Source organism: Scophthalmus maximus, chromosome 3 (assembly GCF_022379125.1).
Source record: "Scophthalmus maximus strain ysfricsl-2021 chromosome 3, ASM2237912v1, whole genome shotgun sequence".
NCBI lineage: Eukaryota > Metazoa > Chordata > Actinopteri > Pleuronectiformes > Scophthalmidae > Scophthalmus > Scophthalmus maximus.
In genome coordinates this window covers 7,482,268-7,504,762 of record NC_061517.1, presented here as the reverse complement: position 1 = coordinate 7,504,762, position 22,495 = coordinate 7,482,268, and the positions used below count along the sequence as shown (strand labels likewise).

The following is a 22,495-nucleotide window of genomic DNA, read 5'->3' as shown; positions in this document are numbered from 1 at the left end:
AAACTTGTCTGAGGGGCGCTTGTTCAAATCACAGAGACGGTGCCAGAACCCCAGAGCAAGGCACCACCAGGACAACGTCAAAATGACCACCCACAGCTTGTAGACAAATGAGAGACAAGTTAGAATAATAGACACGTAGAGTTGAGGTTAAATTACCTGTGAGAAGACGACAAACAGGACATCGTCATCCTCCGACAGGCCGAGCGCCTGGGCCAGCCGTCGCCCTGGTTTCTGTTTGTAGGCGGCCTGGACGAGTCGGTACTCGACGCCGTCTTTGGTGCAGCCCAGAGGAAACTCCACGTATGAGTAGAACTCGGTGTCGTTGGAGCACATCCTGACAATCTTAGAGGTGAAGAACTTCTCCCCGCCGGCGTCCATCTGCGTCAGCTGCGTGTCCAGCTGCAGCGTCAGGAAGTAGACGTACGTGCGACTGGAGAAGCCGTAGACGTAGTAGATGTCGAAGGCCGGGTAGAGGGACAGCGTGTCCGACGGGATCTTGATCTGCGAGGAGACAAACTCGTCCTGGTAGACAAGCGAGAACATGTTGACGCTCTCCTCGTCTGCCACCAGCTTCCGGCTGGACAGCGTTGGGAAGTATTCCGACTTCCCATCGATGGCGGCGCCGATGAACAGACGGCTGCCGCCCTTCATCGGCTTCTTCCTCTTGGGGTCGGCTGTCCAGTCGTCCTCACCGACAACCACACCTGCAGAGGCAGGACAGGTGATAGAGGCGTCATTTGTGCTCCTCCTCGACTGAATGAACCACTGCATTATTATTGATTTGCCCATAAATTTGATTTCTAAATGAATCCTTTTGTCTTTTAAATGTCACAACACTGGTCTGTGGTGAATCTCTACAAAGAGAGAGACTTGCTCCGTTTTTTTGATATTTTAACCAAGTGCCGAGGGAATAATTCAAGTATCCTGATGGAAAAAAAACAGACATATTCAGGGGACTGATATCTATGAGTGTGTGAGATTTGTGTGGATCCACAGAAAAAAATTCTGATCTAGCGCCTTTACATGTGGTTTCATAAGAGCGCCACTCTAGCTAATCTTTTAAATATTACAATTATCGTCAATAATGGGAAATTGCGACAGCCCTAATCTACAGTAGTTCTCATGTTCAAAGCTTCTGATCATAATTTGAAAAACTGAATATTTAGCTGACATTTAAAATCACAGCTCCGTCAGACAGAGTCTCTCCTGTGAGACGAAGCTGCAGACTCTTTGAGAGATGCAGGACTAAGTCTAGTTGTCAATCATCTGTCGTTTGGTCTCGTCGCTCTTTATTCGTCGCTTTGTTCTAACCAAAATCTGCGGCAGTTGATTCTGAATAAAAACCTGCAAAATATTTTGACACGCTGACAAATGATTGACGACCGCAGGTCGAAGTGCTTCTGCAGCTTCTCCCGAACAAAGTCGAGGGGAAACACTGGAGCTTTGTTCTGTTCCGTGACATCGACAGAAAATCACAGTCGAGTCTGTGGATGTAAACCTCTGACTGTCAACAACAACAGTGTTTGTTCTTCTGAGGACATTTATCATGACATGTGTGTCATTCTATGTCAAATGAACGGAGGCCTCCTCATAGATTGCTCATGTCATTTTCAGCTCGTATCTTTACTTTCGGAGATACGTTCGAATCTTCGTTCTTCACTTCATAAAATAAAATAATAAAAATGCATGTAGCTTGAACAGTTTACTATCAAGCCTTTTTTTTTTAAAGTCTCGAAGCCTCAGAGACTAAATATGATACAAGCTGAACATGTTGCACATTAGTCTGATTTAATTTTCCTTACCAAACCAGTGGATTCGCACATTTGTTCCATTAATGATATAAAGAAAGATTCACTGTAACATTCAACAGAGAACACAGATATGTTTTAGTCTTCATCACGTTCTACCTGTTCAGGTGTGTCAGACCCCGCCCCCTCCTGTCCAGCTTACCTGCCATCCCATCAGCCTCTCTGGCTCCGGACAGGTAGTGCTCCTTGCGGTGATGCGGCTCCCCCAGTTTGAAGAGGTCCTCCAGTCGGAGGAACTGACAGACGCCCTGCCAGATGGAGCCGCACGCCACCAGACGGTTCCCTGTGTAATCCACTAACAAGAGCTTGTTCACGTTGTCTGACGAGTCCAGCCTGAGGACAGAAGGACAGGTGAGGGGTTAGACAGGTGTATACAGATAGAAAGGGTAGGGGTTAGCCTGACATGCTAAAACTGGTGAGGGGTGAGACAGGCAGGTGAAGGGTGAGGCAGACAGGTGAGACGTCAGACATTTGAAGCATTAGACAGCAGAGGGGTTAGACCGGTGTATACAGACAGACAGGTGTAGACAGGTGAGCCGTGTTTACACATTGACAGGTGTATACAGACAGACAGGTGAGGGGTTAGACAGGTGTATACAGACAGACAGGTATAGACAGGTGAGACATGTGTATACAGAGTTACAGACAGACAGGTGAGGGGTTAGACCGGTGTATACAGACAGACAGGTGTAGACAGGTGAGCCGTGTTTACAGAATGACAGGTGTATACAGACAGACAGGTGAGGGGTTAGACAGGTGAATACTGACCGGTGAGCGCAGGCCCTGACGCTGGGCGGAGGGTAACACTTGGCGTTGTCCTCCACGGGTCCGGTCATGTGACTCCTCATCTCCGTCAGGTTGGACGACAGCTTCAGCACTCGGTTGACGGCGCCGACGAACACCTCCCCTGTCCTCCGGTGGACGGTCAGGTGGGTGAGGGAGGTGTCGAACGCTCGGTACACCACTCGGCCCGACGCCGCGGAGGGAGGGGGAGGGGCAGCCGGGGCAGAGAGGAGGGGGGAGGAGAGGAGCAGGAGGGGGCAGAGGAGGAGAGGCAGGGAGGGGAGCATGGTGGACAGAGTGGAGGAGGAGAGGATGGAGGGAGAGAGGAGGAGAGGAGGGGAGGAGGAAAGAGAAGAGCTGGCTGCAGGTCTGATGAAGTGTCGGCTCAGTGGATCATGACTGTAGAGAAACAGAGAAAATATTCACCATGACTCTGTTGCTGCAGCAGAGGACGGAGATCTTTAACTCATCGCATCACAAATAATCTACGTCCATACGAGCACACCTGAAGTCACATCACGGATGACGACGAGTCATGACCAATAAGAACCAATCAGGTAGCAAATGCGGGCAACTGCAGCATCGTTAATACGAACATCTCCGTTTCTGTCCGTCCAGACTAAAAAGCAAAACCCAGGCATTTTAAATTCAAAACGAGGCCGGCAGCGTTTTCCAAAACTCATCCAAAAGTTCGGAGTAGTGTGGACGCCAGGCGTAACCGTAGCAACATGTGATGAGTTTTGAAACTAAACCATAGCAGTGTGGATGTATAGTTTGAGGTTGCAGTGATTCAGCGCCTGAACACAAACAGAAGCTCAAAGTGACAACCGAAATACACTCCAGCGATCCGCTGAACAGACTGGTGACACGGATCCGTCGGGCTGGTGCTCCTGTCAGTGCCTGAGCCTCAGTGTGAGACGCTTCGCTCAGCAACCGTATGTTTATTAAAAAGCGCAGCTCGCTCTCAGCACGCTCAGTTATTGGCAGATATATTTTTGTTTGAAAAATCGGAACCTTTTGGTGCGTCACACTGAACTGCTGCTTGAGGTGAAACCTCGGAGACACCGAATCGCTAACAGCTCAGCCTACAAACGCTGCTTTTACTCTAAAAAACTCTGACTTGATTCTAGATGATTAAAACTAGAACTAAACTCAGACGTAAGTTTGTCAGGTTCTTCTGATGCTTCAGCTGCAGCCTGATGAGGAGCTTCAAGACCTTAAGACACTTTCTTTACAAGAAGCTCAAACGCACACACTCAGATTAGCAGTGTGTGTGTGTGTGTGTGTGTGTGTGTGTGTGTGTGTGTGTGAGATGGAGGCAGATAGAGTTATTGATCTGTTTGCGTCTGTCTTCTCACTGATTCTCACATAAAGCTTCAGCAGCTCCAGTAACACTGAGCTGGGTGGAAACTTCACTCTCATCCTGGCAGCCGTTTCTCCTCTGTTTACGTTTGACTGACAGCTCTGATTACTCGCGCGCGCGCGCACACACACACACACACACACACACACACACACACACACACACACACACACACTGCAGAAGCAGATACCCTCCGAAAGTCTCCAGTGAAAGAGCAGCTGAATCTTAATCTACAGTCGCGTCGTGAACAAGACAAAATGGAGGACTGTCCCCCTCCGGCAGAACGACGGCTCGCTGCAGGTTTTACATTAAAATTCCTGCCGCGTGTGTTTTCTCAGCTGAACTGCTTCGTATCGTCCTCCTGTTTTCAGCTCAGACACACTGATCGATACAAGAGAACGTGAGAAGCCAGACGTGGAAACACACACACACACACACACACACACACACACACACGACTCAGTTCTTTCTGTCAGACATTTTTGTTTCTAGTCTCTTGTAAAGTTTTTATTTCTGACATTTGTCGAACCGAATGTTTCCAGCAGGTTATAATCAGAGCCACACCATGTCACATGTTCACAACCCGACATTGCAAATCTGCGAAACTACACCAACGACACATAGCCAATGTGATGCAACAGATTTTTTTGGTCCGTGAGCAGAATTTGAAATCGCGACTGATCTGATCTTCACTTGAGCACTTGTATCACTACAAACTATTCCACAGTTCTCACAAGTCGGCGTTTGCAATTCTCTCACTCTAAGCAGAGTTTATTTGTTTACATTTAATCTTTCCACTAATTAAGGCTCATGCAACATTTGTTCTTATTGTCTGCATTTACAGAGTGGCGCGTCGTGCCTCAGAAAACATCTTGGGCCGAGTTCCTGACCTACAACGTGACAACAGAAAAGTTCCCGACTGTTTTGTCACCTAAACCCCGTTTCTACCAAACGTTCCCGGAACGTTTCGTCCAAGGGAACTTTTTTTCCGAGGGCCTCGATGGTTCCATTAGACCGTCAGCTTCCCTGCGGTTCCACCAAGGTCTAAAGACCCGGAGAGGTGAACGCAACTTAACCAGCTGACATATGAAAAACAAACAGCTATAACAAGCAGTTCCACTCGAGTCCAGGAGGCAGTGAAGCAGAAGACTGTACAACAACGAGGATGATGACACAACCAGTAATGCAACAGCATCATAAATACACAGTAAGACTCTGTTGTCGGTCCATCTGCTGTAACTTCCTTCTGTAGGTGGCTCTGTACCCAAAGTCCTGCATGCCCCGCCCCGAAGTCCACGTACTTCGTTAAGTATCACCCCCCCCCCCCGTACAGGGACTTTTTTCTCCCCTGGTACTTAATTTAGAACCCGGTCCCTGAGGTGGAAACGCTAGGAGTTCCTCCGAAGGTTCCCAGTTCCTGGGGAAAGTTCCTGCGGTCGAGACGCAGCTCAAATTACTGACAGAATGAACATGAGTTCAGTGACAGCTGGGACGGACTCGGCACTGCCGGAGACATTTTAGCTGCTGGAAGCGACGCCGGCGCTGGATAAACACGAGGAGCTGCAGCCCAAAGGTGATATGAAGAAAGAGAGATGACAAACACCTGAGTGTCGGTTACCATCAGAGTTCAACACCAACTGGGGCCAAGACAGTCACAGGGACAATCGAAGCTTTCGCACACTGTAAATTTCACTGTTGAGGAGTCACAATTAAAAAAAACATGGATCAGACAGCCGCCAAAGAACATAGGATGTTATTAAAAGGGTCAAAGGTCAAAGAAAAAAAAATCCATCAACGTGATGAAATCTTGGTAATGGAGTAAACACCATGTTTAAACAAGCGCCTCCTCATTGGTCCACGTATTATGATGATGTTTCCATCTGCTGCCATGTTTCCTCTCTCCACCATTCAATGGATGGGTTTCCACTGCGTCGTCTACCTTTTATCAACACGCCCACTTTTAGAGGAGAAACTTTTTTGCGATATTTGGCAGCCGGAAATGAAAACTGCAATCTCTGTTGCGTCCTAATATCTGAACACTAGTCTGAATTTTGAATTTTAACGCTGACGGCTCTAATTTGTCTACACAAACAAACTGCTGTGATCTTCTGTCCTGCCTCGTTAATTTTGTCACCCGTGATGAAACGCAGCTTCAGACAGAAAGTCCTCCGGTGGAGGTCTGGGCGTCTGTCAGCGGCTTCATTCATACATCTGAAGAAGAAACTCTTGTAGTGTCATTCAGGAGAAATCCTGGTGGTTTGATGAAAACTAAATAAATCCTCCACACGCCGACTTTCAGATTAACTCACACATCACAAGTCACAGAGCGGCGACGGTGAGACGTCACGTGACCGACTGCTGCTAACGAGGCGGCAGACGAAGAGACGTTTTCTCCTGAATGGATGGATGGATAATAAAGTTTTCAGTCCGGCAGCAGAGAGGTACAGTACGCTGAGTTCAACAATTAACCCCGTGACACACACACACACACACACACACACACACACACACACACTGAAACACACACAGACACACACAGCAACACAAAGAGGCAGTGAAAGATCAGCACATTAGTTAATTAGCCCGCTGAGCTGAGGGGGAGACGAGAGAGAGGAGAGGTCGACAGATGGACCGGGGAGAGAGAGAGAGAGAGAGAGAGAGAGAGCGTGTGTGTGTGGACAACAGACAGCTGGGCAGACAGTGGAGACAGATAGAGTTTCTCTAACTGGACTACGATTTCATTGGACCATCCATCACCCCACTGAACCAAAGACTGTGTGTGTGTGTGTGTGTGTGTGTGTGTGTGTGTGTGTGTGTGTGTGTGTGTGTGTGTGTGTGTGTGTGTGTGTGTGTGTGCACGCACGCTCATGATTATTTTCATTATTGATTAATGTTTCAAATGTAAAAGCTTTCAAAGCGATTAAAACGTTGATAAAATGACCAAGAAAGCGTCACAGAGTCAAATACGACAAATCAAATGTCTCAATTTGTCCCAAACGCAGAGATGAGGCGAAGATAAGCAGAGAATCGTGACATTTGACGAACTAGGAACCTGAGAAACGTGTTTCTCTTACACTAACCCAAGTGTCCATGCTAAAGCTAAGTGCTAATCCAAGCTATGTTGATCAGGTCAGACCAGACGAACTGCCCAAACTGATACATTTCAATAACTCATCTCTAGCTGCTACGGTTACGCCTGGCGTCCACACTAAACTGACTTCTGAAAAACCCTGTAACACACCTGAAGCTGTTTAATAAGTGAGAAAAAAGACCAGAAGAAGAAGACAGACAGAGGCCTAACACCCGTCCTCCTGTGTCCCCCCCCCTCTCTGCCCAGCTCTCGCCTCCATCCACCTCCACCCATCCAGCTCGTCAGCAGACCACCCATGAAACTCTCGCCACCCGAACCAGCGGGAAGACTGCGGCACAATGTGTCTTTGTCCTGGTGTTTACTGGAGCCTGAGATTCAAACAGGGCCTCAGTCACAGAGATGTTGGGGAGAGGAGGGGGGTAACACGAGGTCAGAGAGGGGGGGAGGTGGACGTAGATGGAGGTGATTGAGGGAGGAGGGGGTGGGTTTTTATGACGGGGAGGAGTTTGACTGTATGTGAAGACATTCCGAGACGGGCTCGTTCTAAATGTATTGATTCAGTTATTTAATAATAAACAAACGCTAATGAGGACTAATTCTGGACTGATTTGGAATTAATCTGGACTGTTCGAGATTCTATGAACACTTATTTTTCAATGATTATCTTGACTAGACGTAAGAAACATTACAATTAACTACATCTTATAGTTCAGTATTTATCGTTATAAATTCAGTATTTTCTGGACTTCAGGACAAGCTGAAACGTTTGAGGTGTTGAGATGAAACTAAGTGAGAGACAGAAACCGCTGAACCGAGCTGGATACTGAAAAAAAGGTGGTGAAATAAATGGAAGGTGGAGAAGTTTGTGTTTCGCTGACGTCGGACTCTGTGAAGGTCACTTGTGTCCAGCACGCAGACAAATGTTTTCCTGACACAGCGACTTCACGAGCTGCTTTCACTTTGTTATCACGACCGGAAAATACGAGAAGTGAGAATCCGATGTTGACGATATAAAGAAAAGATTTAATCACTGGGAGCCTGAATATTTAAATTTGTTTAAGTTTATCGCTGAATATACTATAATATATGACTTGAACCGAGGAGCAAACGTCCTGTCAATGATAAATAATCATTGTATATTCAGACTTTCAGGTCTGAGTCTTTTTTGCACTGTAGGACTGAAAATAAGATTGTGAAAAACAAAAATCTGAGACTGATGCACGTGAGGAATAAAGACGATGAAAATCCAGGAAATAAATGAAAATATATCAAACAAAAACTCCATGAACCATGAATTCAATCAAGCTGCATCAAATCTCACACAGTCATTGATGTCAGTCACCTAATTATGCCAGATTATTTTCATCAAGATCCATGACTCATTAAAAAAATCAAGCACTCATAGGACTGAGTGTGTGAGATATGATGCAGAATTATTGATTTTATTAAGACTGTTCATCCTTAGTAAATGTATAAGCTCTAACAAGTGATATTCTAGTTTTGTTCAAAATCAGCTGACAAACAGAAAATACTTTTCTGTTACTGTAAAACTCCAGGTTACACGTGTGAATATACACACATTGTATCCGTCATAAGACAGGACAACAAGGTTGTCTCTTTTTGTATATTTGAACTAAAAATGTGTTTTAATAGATTCAAGTTCTTTTCTTTGGTACCAACCATGGTTAAAAAAAAGAAAAAAGGGCGCACTGTCCCTTTAAGCAAAGACAGTAAATCTTTTGTTTTGGTGAAACAATAACTGATCTAATTCTGTTTGCTTGTTGTGTCACTTCCTGTAATTACATAAACACAGTGAACTGTGAACCACTTCCAACACGGACACTTTCGTTTCACTTTGTCTTCCTCTGTAATTACAAACCACCATAAACTGGCTCACTGTGCTATTAACAGCTCCAACGCTAACATGCTAACACCAGGCCCACAGCGAGAGCACTTCACTGTGCGTCCGTAAAACTGAGCTTCACCCTGCTGCCGATGACGGAGGCCACTTTTCCAAGGCCACGTTATCCTCCACGTCCCTTTACATCTGCAAATACAACTGCAAACATTCATAGTTTAATATTACGCTTTCCACAAGACTGATCAATCATCTGATCAATCATAATTATACTGATATTCAATAAATGGGCTACAGTCACATCTTGATGTTAGCCACCAACTGACATTCAGCTCCATTAGCTCTGCGTGTATAAAACAGTCCATCTATTAGGCCTCTGTCATTACCACAAGGTCAGTCTCACACACACACACACACACACACACACACACACACACACACACACACACACACACACACACACACACACACACACACACACACACACACACACACACACACACACACACACACACACACACACACACACACACACACACACACACACACACACACACACACACACACACACAGTATTAGCCATCATCAGTCTAACTGGTATTTCATTAGAGAGAAACGTTGTTGTGATGGTGGTTGGTGTTTTTTTATTTTTTATTATTTAATGGATCAACTGATGGAAACCAGAGACGGTGAACATCTAAACACGTCTGACCCTGAGCGGTTACAGCAGCGGTCAGACCAGAGCTCAGTTAAACAAACACCTTTCAGAGGACGATGTGATCCCATCGGTCGAGATAAACGTGGCCGGGCGGAGCCGAAGTGCCACCGCTAAAACTGTTCTAGTCGCTGGAAAACCAAGGACTGGAAAAAAACAACGACATCACCTGAGAGATCTGATATTAAAGTAAAATAAATACATTTGTTATTTATATGTATTTTGATTTTTATCAGCTGCTTTCAAACCTCAGCTCCGTCTCCGTCTTCGGCTCATGAATCGCTGACATTCGGGTTTATTTCGGGTTCACCCTGATGGATCCATAACAAACCGGGAGCTGCGAACATACATGATGTGCTGACGGGGAGCTCATTCATCGTGCGGCCCCGCCGAATTCTAACCTCTTTGTATATCAAGCATTCACCGCCCGGCAAGACAGGATAAGCAAAACAAAAAGTGTATTTACCGTGACTGACAGCGGCGTCACGCTGCATTTAACTGCACTGAGGGATATATTTATCCTGACCGGGGTCACAGCGAGCCGCAAACGAAATGATTGGTCACATTAGCTGAGAAACACTGGACGCCATCCATCAGAAGTAAAGACGAACAGAGAGAGAGACAGAGAGAGGAGAGGACAACATGCTCCACGCGCCACAAACTCATCTACAGAAACATCTGATCAGTGAAATCAAAGCTGAAAATATTCAAGACCGTTGTCAGAAGAACTGTAGACTGTCAAAAACCATCTGAGGCCTTTTTAGGAGAATGAATATAGAAACAGTCTCCTGTGACATCAGCGGTCGTGGGAGGGACTTGAAACAACATGTCCGACAGTTTCACCTCTCCAGCAGCAGTAGCAGAGTTCCCTTCCTCCACGTGAGTCAGTGTTGATCGGACAAGCCGATGGTTTGCTTTGTAAAATGGTCGGTGCTGATGAGAAACGCACACGCTGTGATGAATGAGCCGAAACATGCAAAAACAGCGGCACGCTCCTTTAAACTTCAGGCATTACAGGACATTTATCTCCCAGCTGAGACGAAACTGGCTCAGACGCGAGGATCGGATCAGCCTCTTCTGTGTAAACACGGGTCGGCGGCCTCGCCGCTGCTTCGTTAGCGTCCCATAAAACCGGTTTTCCCCGACGCCTTGAACTGCGAACGTTAACAGCAGCTATTTTAAAAGCTGTGAAGTCTGTCCAGAGCAGGGCGGGAAGCACTGTCCTCTGTTCCAGTCGTTAAGAGAGCAGCCGAGCCACGAGCTTTCCCTTCACACGTTTTCCTTCTTACTGCGACGTCGGCGGACGACGAGAGTGTGAGACTCAAACACATGGCAAACTCTTGCGGGGCCTCTTTCCATGAGAACATCTTCACCACCTCCACCTCCTGCTGTCCATGAGGATTCAACTAAATATCATCGTGTTGGGTCTAAAAACGACTCTGATATGAATTTTGAGGCCACAGTTCTACTTTTAACAATGGTTTTATCTCATTTACTAAAAATGACTGTATATACACTGTATCACAGTGTGAGTATGTAGACGTCACATTCCTGCTAAAACACTGACACAATCAGGCTCAATGAAACCATTTAGTATATAGTATATTTAATAAGAATAAGCTCAGCATTCTTTTGTTGGCAGTATCTGAGAATTCATGAGATTATAACTTTTTCCTCTCTGTCAGATTTTTTTCAGAGGATGCATGTTTTGAAAAATAGCCGCGTCCTGTAATCCCATGTGGAATGGGCCAGGTATGAAAATACGGCAGTATAAGAAAAAATAACTGACAAATGACAGTTCAGTATGAAAATGACTTGGGCAACACAATCTCATCATAAGAACTCTATCCATCCGTTTCCTGTTGCTGATCCGAGGTCGTGTTGTAGTGACATCCTTCCCCACGGGTCCACCTGCAGGAACCAGGAGCCTTCCCGGGGCTGGGATATGTAATCCATCCAGTGACTTCTGGGTCTACCCCCAGGATCCCGATCACATGTCCTTCGGGTGCGACGACGCAGCGCCTCTAATCTGAACTGCTCTCAGGTTTCAGGGTTCATCACCCTGTCTGAGGCCGAGCTCGGACGCCCCGCGGAGGAAAACAATTTCAGGTTGGAGCGCGTGTATCTGCGCTCTGGTCCTGAGGCCTCTCTTTGAAAACAGCAGGTCGCTCTCTTCAGGCCGGTACCGAGACCGTGGCCCAAGTGAAGGAGTTCAAGTTTCTCGGGGGTCTCGTTCATGAGTTTGGTCACGGATCGGTGCAGCGTCCGCGTTAATGATGTTGTACCAGACCGTCGGGGTGAAGAGGGAGCTGAGCCGAGCCGCAAGGCGAAGCTTTCGATTCACCAGCCGACCTATGTTCTGACCCTCACCTGTGGACATGAGCTCCGGGCGGTGACTGAAATAATATACTGTAAATATCTCTGTTGTGATCTAAAGAAACTGACCAGGACCCCCGCTGCAAGTCAGAGAGTCACCTCAGCTCACCGTGAGTGTCTGAACCAAACATCCCACACAGCAATCCACCCAGCAGTTCCTAAGACGCGTCAGTCTGGAACAAAGCGGAGCTCTGACGGAGCGCCAGGCTCCGCGAGCACCAGGAAACACCATGAACATGGCTGCTTGTTCAAACGCCTGAGAACAATCTGCGCTTAAGGACCTCTAACAGCCGTGCAGTGTTGTCTGTCAGAAGCAGAGGTGGAACCAATGTGACGTTAATGTGTCAGTCTGCTTCACACGGAGACGCTCGGTGAATCTTCTCGCAGGATCCGAAAAAAACAGTCTCTCCGGCGTGCGAACCCCCCTCCCCGAGAGTCTCTGCAGCACTGCAGCAGCCTCGGTGTCGAATCGTCTGCAGTGTTCAGTCGTGATGAACGTCCACAGTGGACGGAGCAGTGAAAAGTCTGGGCGGCCCCGTCTCCAACGGACCAGGTTTCATACAACAACAGCGAATACAATGTGTAGGAAATGTAAATTGTTACCAGATCAGATCACAGTTATCAGTGTCATCGTGGTTTTGTTTATGTTCAACAAGTGCTGCAACACAAACTGAAGTTAGTTTTTGAACCATATCACCACATGTCATACCACCGTATCAAATGAGCAACATTAACATTATAGAAAGGAGCTCTACTTTGATAAACAGTCGGGAGCCGTCATGGTTTTCGACTGAAAGAATCATGAGGTTTGGTGTCGTCTCGTTCTGACCCAGAAGAATCCACATTCATCATCGTGGACCGGAGACGTCTGTTCAGTCTCCCCTGCTCTACACCCCCCCCCCCCCCCCCCCCCCCCATGACAGCTCCACTGCTGCTAAGCCAAATATTTGTCAGGATAACATCTCAGGTTGGAGTTAAAGCTCAGACCGTGACACGGTTCTCTTTGTCTTTAATGGTTTAAAAGGGGCAAACGGAGCTGAGGAGAGGAAACCTCCACGTCTCCATTTAAAGGAGCAAACTGCTGTTTTTCAACGATTTAACTCATTTACTACAAATCACATGTACTTTACATTCCTGTCGAGCGCTTAACAAAACACACAGAGTCCCAAGGCTCTGCCAACGTGTGTTTACACATTTCAGAAGCAACAATCTGTGACCTGATGGTTTGTTCTGGAAAACAGTCGAAACCGAACCAGAGCCGTCGTTAATGAGAGAAAACATGTCGAAAAAAACCTGTGGTGGTGTGGTGCTTTAAAGGCTAAAACCAGCTGTGAGTCGAACTCCACCCTGAACACACACACACACACACACACACACACACACACACACATACACACACAATCTATATGTCCCTGTAGGTTCATAAAGCATTACTATATCCCAGCAGCTGCAGTGGCAACACACACACACACACACACACACACACACACACACACACACACACACACACACACACACACACACACACACACACACACACACACACACACACACACACACACACACACACACACACACACACACACAGGTTTCAGCAGGATGTTAAAGCAGCTGTGTGTAGGTTCATATTTAGTTCAGTCTCAGAGAAGCAGGAGTTGGTTCAACTGTAAATTACAACTTTCAAATGAAAAGTTTTGTATTTCAAACGTTTACCAGCAGGTGACACGCGGCTCTTCGGGCTCTCCTGAAGTAAACTGGAAAATATATATGAACCAATATCAGCTGATGACCAATGTGAAGAAACGTCAAATGGAAGTTTCATTTCCTGAAAAGCTCTCAGGTTTTTCCAGTCAATTGAGTCAACTTCCACTTATTTTAATGTTGATTTGAAAGGGACAGCTACACAGAAAACTGCACAGCAATCGTCCAACGCATCACAAGATTTTGAGGCGGACGGCTAATTTCCAGTGCTCGTCCCATAGAAGGGCCATGATTGACAGCTGAGACTGAGTCGGGATTGGTCAGGCGGGTGAATGGGCGGGACCTGGATGTGGATACCACGGCTCCTCGCAACAATCTCCACCGCTCAGAATCTGGCTCGGGGCCCGACGAGCCTCCACCAGACTGTATGAAATCAAACAGTGAACCTGAAGACTGGAGTCTGGATGAAGAGCGTGTGACCACGGCTTGTGTCGACTTCACACTCCGACCAACAATCACCCAGCAGATGCAACAGACTGGAGATCTGCTGCCAACTTCGCTGTGCTCATACGTCACATGTGGTTTTCATTTCAGCTCAGTTTCGTTTCATTTTGAAATTCAGATTTTAGGACAGAGAAACAGAAAACCTCTGCAGAGAGAGTGAACCCGTTTCTCCTGCTCATGAACGAGAAAAGGAAAAAGAGGTCTTAATTACCTCTGCCAAGATGGTTTTGTTTTCACCCTCTGTTTGTTTGTTTGTCAGCAGATTTACACATAAACTACTGAACAGATTTCCATGAAACTTGGTGGAAGGATGGGACGTGTGCCAGGAGAGAAACCATTACATTTGCTGTGGTTCAGGACAAAGGGGCGGATCCGGGAATGTTTTTAGAGCATTTTGGGGGATTTTCAATGAATTACCAGGGAATATTTGATATAGATGAAAAAGAAATCAAGCGTGTTTAAGATGGTGCAGCTTGATTGAATAAAATGTTTTATTAATCCAAACATGTGAGGTTCTTTAGTTTGTATTGTGTGTTTCAGTCTGAGTGAGACACTAAATAACTGGACTGTCTCTTTAAACAGACCTGAAAACGTATAAAAATACACACATATTCACACACACCAAGGACATACAGGTGGTCTGTACACACAAATGTATGAGCACATGTATGAATTTGACCCTGGCCTCTCGAAGGGCGCCACACACACACACACACACACACACACACACACACACACACACACACACACACACACACACACACACACACACACACACACACACACACACACACACACACACACACACACACACACACACACACACACACACACACACACACACACACACACACACACAGGATGAGCTGAGGAACAGAGAGGAAACAATCAACTGACACTCTTCACTTCCTCCCACGATGCCTCCTGACCTGGAGCAGCTGGACATATGTTTGGTTTGTAATGTACTCTGTGTGTGTGTGTGTGTGTGTGTGTGTTTATATTATTTCACTACATTTCCCTCTTCTATGCACACTTTCAGAAACCTGTGAAAATATGTTGCTAACTAATTAATGGTCCAGTGTTAAATAAGAGAAAAATCACAGTTAACTGTAATATTGAATCACAATAATCTAAAATATTCAAGATAGTTTGGAATCAGGAGACACGCGTCTCTTTCATGGGATCTGGATTCTCATTAACCGGTCCACGGACTTCATCGACGTTTGATACAAGCTTCAACTTCGACACACCCGGCTGGCGTTTTAAGATTCACTGACCCTTAAGACGTTTCTTGGAAAAGTGCAGGTTATGGGTGAGGAAGAGGAAGAGGAAGAGTCGCTGCTTTGCGACGACTTGATTATTATTCGATGACGGACGGAGCGGGACAAGTCTTCACAGAGACTCCGAGGTGAAGCTGAAAATATCATATCAGTCCGTCTCTCTGTCTGCTGACTCAGCGCTGACTCCATCACTGACTCAGCGCGTGTGTGTGTGTCTATATTTGAGTCTAATTGTATATTAACAAACAACGATGTCTGATTGTATGTGTGTGTGTGTATGCGTGTGTGTGTGTGTGTCAGACACATAAACACAGCTGCAGGTAACATGTTGATCTGATTTGAACACACACACAAGGTCAAACACACACAGACACACACGTATATACAGTATGATCAATATTCCATAATAAGCAGCAGTGATGGATTGCCAATTGCAGCAGAACTGGGACCTTCTGGAGACAAGAGGAGGAAATCTCATTATCCACACACACACACACACACACACACACACACACACACACACACACACACACACACACACACACACACACACACACACACACACACACACACACACACACACACACGTGCACGCCTCTGTCATGTGTGGTTCACAGGCTGCAGGGTTGAAGGTCCAATTCCCTCTGGAGATCAACTGGAGACACACTCACAGACGGAAAAGTGGAAAAAGTGATGTGTGTTAAATCTGGAAAGTGATGCCCAGTGTGGAAACATGTCGAAGCCGCAAAATTAAAGTCTCCATTTACAACTTGACAACAGAAGCTTTGGTTCACTGACACATTGAGACCAGAGGTCGCTGATCAAATCAACACATTTAGATTCAAATCCATCAGCATCATGAGACGACTCACACTTCGTCAGACAAACTGGCCCTATTTAGAGCAACACTGTGGTCGTCAAGGTGATGCAGTGATTCTCCCATTAAGCAGGGCCTGTTTTATTCACCAATCAACCCTCTGAAAACAGACGGGATCATTTCGACTACATAATCACGTGGCCATTTGGGGGCCGCCCACGGGCCGTTGTAGTTTCGTACATCTTGGGATCAATATTTAGTTTATAGAATAGCAGTATAGTTCCTTGTGTTTATCTTAACTCTTAACACAATTCCAGTACTTTGACTTAATCTGGTTTATTGATTTACACAACGTTTTAGAGATATGAAACATTTGAAGATTCTCCAGGAAATAACATCACAGAAAGAAAACATACCAATGTAGCAACTGTAGGATCATTTCTTGCAGATTTCGAAGGTTTAATAATTTTGGTCACTTTTAAAGCTGAAAAAATATATTTGTTGGGATTGAATTTTCAGGTCTTTACTTTAGGGTATGTGAGCCCCTTTTTTTTTAGATTTTATTGATTTAACAATTTATCAATGACTTGAAAAAAGAATCTGACGATTACTCAATAATAAAAATAAAGACCATAATAAATAACATGACAATTTAATTCACTATCACAATCTGAGACTGTAACTGTTGAATGTGGGCCCATGCTGACTCCTCCCCCACCCCACACACGCAGTGCAGTGTGTATGAACCAAAGCACACGCACGCACGCGCGCACACACACACACAGAGATTAGGTCATGGTGGATTCCATCATGGCATTTTCTCACCGAGCCTTACAATCGAGAGAAAAAAAACAGGACAAAGATACTTTGATCCAATTCACATGCATGTTTCCATAGTAACCGTTAATCACAACCATGACTCTGAAAAAAAGGTCAAACAAAGTGCAGCTCACAGTCCTCACAAGATCCGACAGGTATGGTGATGTCATCTGTCCTGATGTCTGGTTTTTGTGTGACATCAGACATTTTTCAAAATAGTTTCAAATCAGTTTCTCAGGAAATGTTTGGACCTGGATCACAAAGATTTTGTTCAATGAAAACTATGAAGTAAAAAGTTTGTTTACGTCCTTATTTTAATCTAATTATAAAAACAAGGAATACAATTTGAAAAGAAGATTTATGTAGATTTATGTTTTTACAATTTTTTTTATCAATTAAAAAAACTGAAAGACAATAAAAATATATATTTTACTGTTTCTACTGGAGCCACACCAATTCGGATCTTTGGGGGTTCAATACCGATGCCAACATTAGGGAGTAAAATACATTCAATATTGGAATATTAGCTCGTGACAATCGCCACAGTTCAAACCGTTTGTTCGGCTCTTTCAGACTCTTTGGTGACCACATGAAGCATCTTGCTCTCCCTCTGTTTATTAGTGAAACAGACTCAATGTAAACGGAGCTACTGAGAACTGGTGCAGATCTAAACATCGGCCCGAGTCTGTGACACGAGCTCCGAGGCCTGATTCATTGTCGTGTGCAGGCTGCCGCTGCAGCCACTCCATTTTCCTCCGTTGCAACTGAAACGTTCTCACTTGGGGCCGAGCATCGACATGTGACGGGGCTAAATCAATTTGAGCACGTTTGAAATGCCGCGCAAGCCGTGCGAATTAAACTTTGCACACGTGTCAGACTGGAGGAAATTTACGAAGCTTATGGATCAGGTTCGAGTGAGGCCGAATGGCTCCATGGCGCTCCCCCACAACACTAAGCGAAGCGGCTCCGGGCTCACCTACATGTAACCCACTGGGTAGGTTCATGTATCAGGCCGAGACGGATTTGAATCCTTTGTGACACTTAAATGTAAAGGTTTTCAGGTGTGTCCATGGAAGGAAGTTGTTGTAAGGAAACGTCTGGTCTTAGTGCGATACACAGCAACAGAATGCATGTTGGGTGGGTGCTCTCTAGCGCTGCATAGTGGACACAGGAAGTGATGTGCAATGCATCAGGTCTGCCACCAAGCACACAAGCAAGAAATTACAGGTGACTCGTGTGAGGGCGCGCTCGGCGCTGCTGGTAGCGTCGATGAATCGGCTTTTAGTTGTTCAACAATGTCCAAAAGACAAATGAAAACAAGATTGAACTGTTGTTTTGACTCCGTTTACACCCTCACACTTTTTCCTTTTTCAACAATATCCGTCCAGACACGTGTTTCAGCTGCGTATCAGAAGCCCCAACTCTGACTGACTTCAAGCATCACAGGTTTCTGAGTTTTCAAGAACAGTCAAACTGGAATTATGAGGCTGCATTTCACCTATTCCAAACATTTCATTCACAGACGAATCGTCTGATTATTAAAGGAATTGATGATGAAAATAACCGTTGGTTGTTCTCCTGTGACGGAATGAAACAACCTTTCTGATGTTTTCAGCCAGACAAGAGGATGGAGGACATGTTACAGCTGATGATCTTCTGCAGTGGTAAAAAAAATTTGAATCTGACGAACCCTAACCCGAGGGCAATGGAGGTCTGGGGCCACACTTTGTCTGGCTGAAGGCCTGATCGGCTCTTCATCCCAGCATCATCCTCAGCTCATTGTGACGATTTTGAAAACGCCCTGATCGCGTAAGAGAAGAATCCGTCCTCCGCCACGCTGCTTCACATAATCATACATTACACAACAGTCCAAAAAAACAAACCAGTCACTCTCGGTGAGCTCCATCAGGAAGAGACCCTTTTTATAGCTCCGTATCAGAAACAGAAACATTCTCCGTCCACGCTAACAAACCTGTAAACACATATAATGTGACTGCTCACGTGCACTGGTCGCGTGCGTGCCGGTGGAGACAGGAAGCGGATTGTTCTACTCAAGTAAGAGCAGGGACTTCTGTTCTCGGAGCGACGATGAGGTGGAAATGTGACTGACAGACATTACGTGTTTGCAGCGCTTTTCATTCTCCGCTGGTAATCAAGTCGGGACTGATAAGAACTTCTCAGGAAGAGATTGAGGACGCCTGCGTCACGGTTCTCCAAACGTCTCAGTTTCTGTCCGTCCAGACTAAAACACAACCCCGGAGTTGTGGAACTAAAAGGACGCCAACAGCGTTTCCAGACGCCACTGTTTTACGCGCTTGAAAAACTCTGGAGTAGTGTGGACGGCAGGCGACACTGATGGGTTTGAAAACTAAACATTGAGCAGATCATAACTGGTTCCAGCATCTCAGATGTTCAGCTCGCCTCCATTTTATACGATCATGAACCGAATGTCTCAGAATTTTGGACAAACCGTGACTTCAGAGGAAAGTGGACTCGGACTCTTGGACTTTCTATACGGATCCTCTGTGGACAGGGGACGAGCTGGTGTCTAAACTACTGGAATCAGTTTCGCTCCGAGGGATTTTATTTTTAATCTATCTGTATTTACTTTCTGTGCAAATCTGCTCTTTATTTTTCCTTCTTATGGTTCGTTAATTTCTGTTACTTTATTGATCCAACCTTCATCTCCTGACATTAATCAGCTCCTGATTATTCCTCTCACATTTAATCTCAGTCGTTATAAATCTGGACGATGCGATCCAGAACCTCTCGTCGGCCTCAGTGCAGGTTTTAAATAAAGTTTTAGATAAATGATCTGAGCCAGATCTGCAGCTAATGATCATTTTCTTCATTGATCAATCAACTGTAAAAAGGTCGGAAAACAGGGAGAGGTGCTGTGTCTCTTCTGAACGTGTGACATCCAACGGAGAAAAGCAGGGAACACTCAGATCGTCGAAGAGAAGTGTTGACGATCCATAATCGATTATCACAACTCGAAGCTGCTGATTTCTTTTCAATCCATTGACTAATTCTTTCAGTTCAATGTGAACCTGCATCTGTTTTTCTTTTCTGTCCCCGGCATCCACTGCCCTTTTCTTCTTTATAGTACAGGTAATCAGTACTGATCCGAGGGATTATTGATCAGTTGAACGTGCTGCTGCTCTGAATTCAGTCTGGACTCAAACACTCAGACTCGTCATCTTGTTGTTTTCTCAGAACTACATTTTTTTTTTAATGATCACTTGAATCTGATGCGAGCCAACCATATCGTCATTGATCAGATTATTGATAACTCCATTGATCATCTGAACATCTGCTGGGGAGAGCACATGCCAGTGAGACCTGCTGCTGCTCCATCATTTACATTCACTCCTCCATTATTATTGATCACATGAGTGTCCACCTGCAGACAGTGTGTGGGTTGTTTTTGCTGCTCTGGATGATTTATTATATAACTGATCATACAAGTGATTACTTCTATTATTGATCACCATAACAACACCCTGCAGGTCGTTGTTGTGTTTCAGTGATTCATGTTTATCATTTTTGAAGCTTTCTAAATGTATTAGGTATCATTCTGATTGTCGATCGGGTGATTTGTTTGCAGAGAAACAAGGTTTCAGAACAGCTGACTGGATCTCTGCTCGACCACAACCGTCAGCTCCGTGTTATCAGTCGAATCCATCGATACTCCGCCGAACGGTTCGATCGCACGTGAGAGCGCAGGCGCGGGTCGATGAGCTGGTTCAGAGGATGGAGGCTGCGGCTCCTCGGCACATGGACCGGAGATGGAGGCGAAATCAGAAGAAGAAAGAAGGAAGACCGCTGGACCGGCTTCGGTGCGCGAGTCTCGGGGCCGCGGAGACGCGTTCTGCTGCCGATTTAAAAGGTTTTCTCCTGCAGCCTCCCCCTTTTGTTCTTTAATGGATCGGCGTCTGGAGCCTCTCTACCTCCCAGACCCCCCCCTCCTCCCCCCCTCGTTCTCCACCTCCCCCACCGCTCTCCCCCTCCACCACTCACTGAAAAACACAGGTTTGCAGGCACACAACGCGTCTTTTACGCACAGAACCCCGCTGTTCGGCAGGAGCGAGGGGCGCCTCGTCTCGCCGCCGCACGCCGGTGCAGCCCCCGAAACACCCCGAGTGTGAAAGCAGCCCTACCTGGGGTATCAACCCCCACAGCCCCGCTCCTCCAGCCCCCACCCGTGCCCCGAGTGGAAAAAACAGTGCGGAAAATGGGGGAAAAATGTCCACGCGTAAAGAGAGAGAGTCGGCGGATGAGGAGCGGCGGCGATGCGGCGGAGAGACGAGGCGTTTTCCCCCCAAACATCCACACACATCCACCACACACCGTCCTCCTCCTCCACCACCACCACCACCCCCAGATCTGCCACCCGGACCCGGAGAGCCAACACCCCACCCATCCCCACCCAAAGCTCCGCACCTACCTGGACGGACGCGCGCAGAAGAGTCCGATCAGTGTGATTTAAATCCACAGTCCCACGCGCTGCTGCCGCCGCTGCCTTTCTTCTTCTTCTTCTTCTTCTTCTTCTTCTTCTTCTTCCACCACTTCTTCTGCTGCTGCTTCTCTTGCTCTGCACGACATGAACCCGAGCCGAGCTCAGGTGTTGGCGGCGGGAGGAGTCCGGACACGTAAAAGTCTCATGCGTGGGGGAAAAAAAAAAGTGAAACAATAATCCAGAGCTGAAGGATCTCGGCGTGTCTCCCCCCACTCACACACAGCCTGCCTCGGCTTGGCTCGGCTCAGTCTGCCCCTGCTCCACCACAACCAGACCCCCCCCCACACCCCATCTGGACCGTACCACTGTGCGCCCGGGGAGGGGGGAGAGGGGGGGGGCAGGAGGAACCAAACCGGTGAAACGTCCCAGATTGCGCTCGTTAGAGGATCGCGCCGTGACACCGGGGTTTGTGTTCCTCGTCCGTTGGCAGATGCGATCGCTGCCTCTCACCGGTGCTGTGTTCCCTTGGTGTTCAACGGCGGCCCCACACCTTCGACCCGCCTCCTTTGGTCGAGTCCAGCTCCTTAATCTGCTGTTTGTCCTCCTCTCAAAGCCAGATGTGGAGAGAGAGGCCGGGAGAGAGAGCCCGAGTCACGGCGACAGAGAGAGAGAGAGGGAGAAATATATAGCGACGCAGTGGAGCTGTATAAATACATGTACACATATACAGAGGAGTGAGGAGATGCATGACAATAAAGATGGACAGAGAGAGAGAGAGAGATGCACAGAGGAACACTGAGATGATGAATGAACACAAAGACTCGAATGAGTCCACATTCAAGATGGTTCATTGTTGCTGAGATAAAACTCCAGCAGTGTCACTGATCTGGTGCTGACTCATCAATCAATATATTATATACT

The 22,495-nt window shown here is 46.4% G+C and overlaps 1 protein-coding gene across 1 annotated transcript in view; it reads right to left on the bottom strand.

The window, feature by feature from the left end:
* The window catches only part of plxna3 (plexin A3), an 87,650-nt gene extending 65,745 nt beyond the window's left edge, over nucleotides 1–21,905 (bottom strand). Inside the window, exons 1-4 of the mRNA XM_035645012.2 lie at nucleotides 21,563–21,905; nucleotides 2,577–2,990; nucleotides 1,951–2,141; nucleotides 157–704 (exon numbers count right to left, since the gene is read on the bottom strand). Coding sequence (XP_035500905.1) covers nucleotides 157–704; nucleotides 1,951–2,141; nucleotides 2,577–2,878 — 1,041 coding nt within the window. The 5' untranslated portion in view covers nucleotides 2,879–2,990; nucleotides 21,563–21,905. The remainder of the gene's footprint in view (nucleotides 1–156; nucleotides 705–1,950; nucleotides 2,142–2,576; nucleotides 2,991–21,562) is intronic.
* Nucleotides 21,906–22,495: the final 590 nt, after the last annotated feature.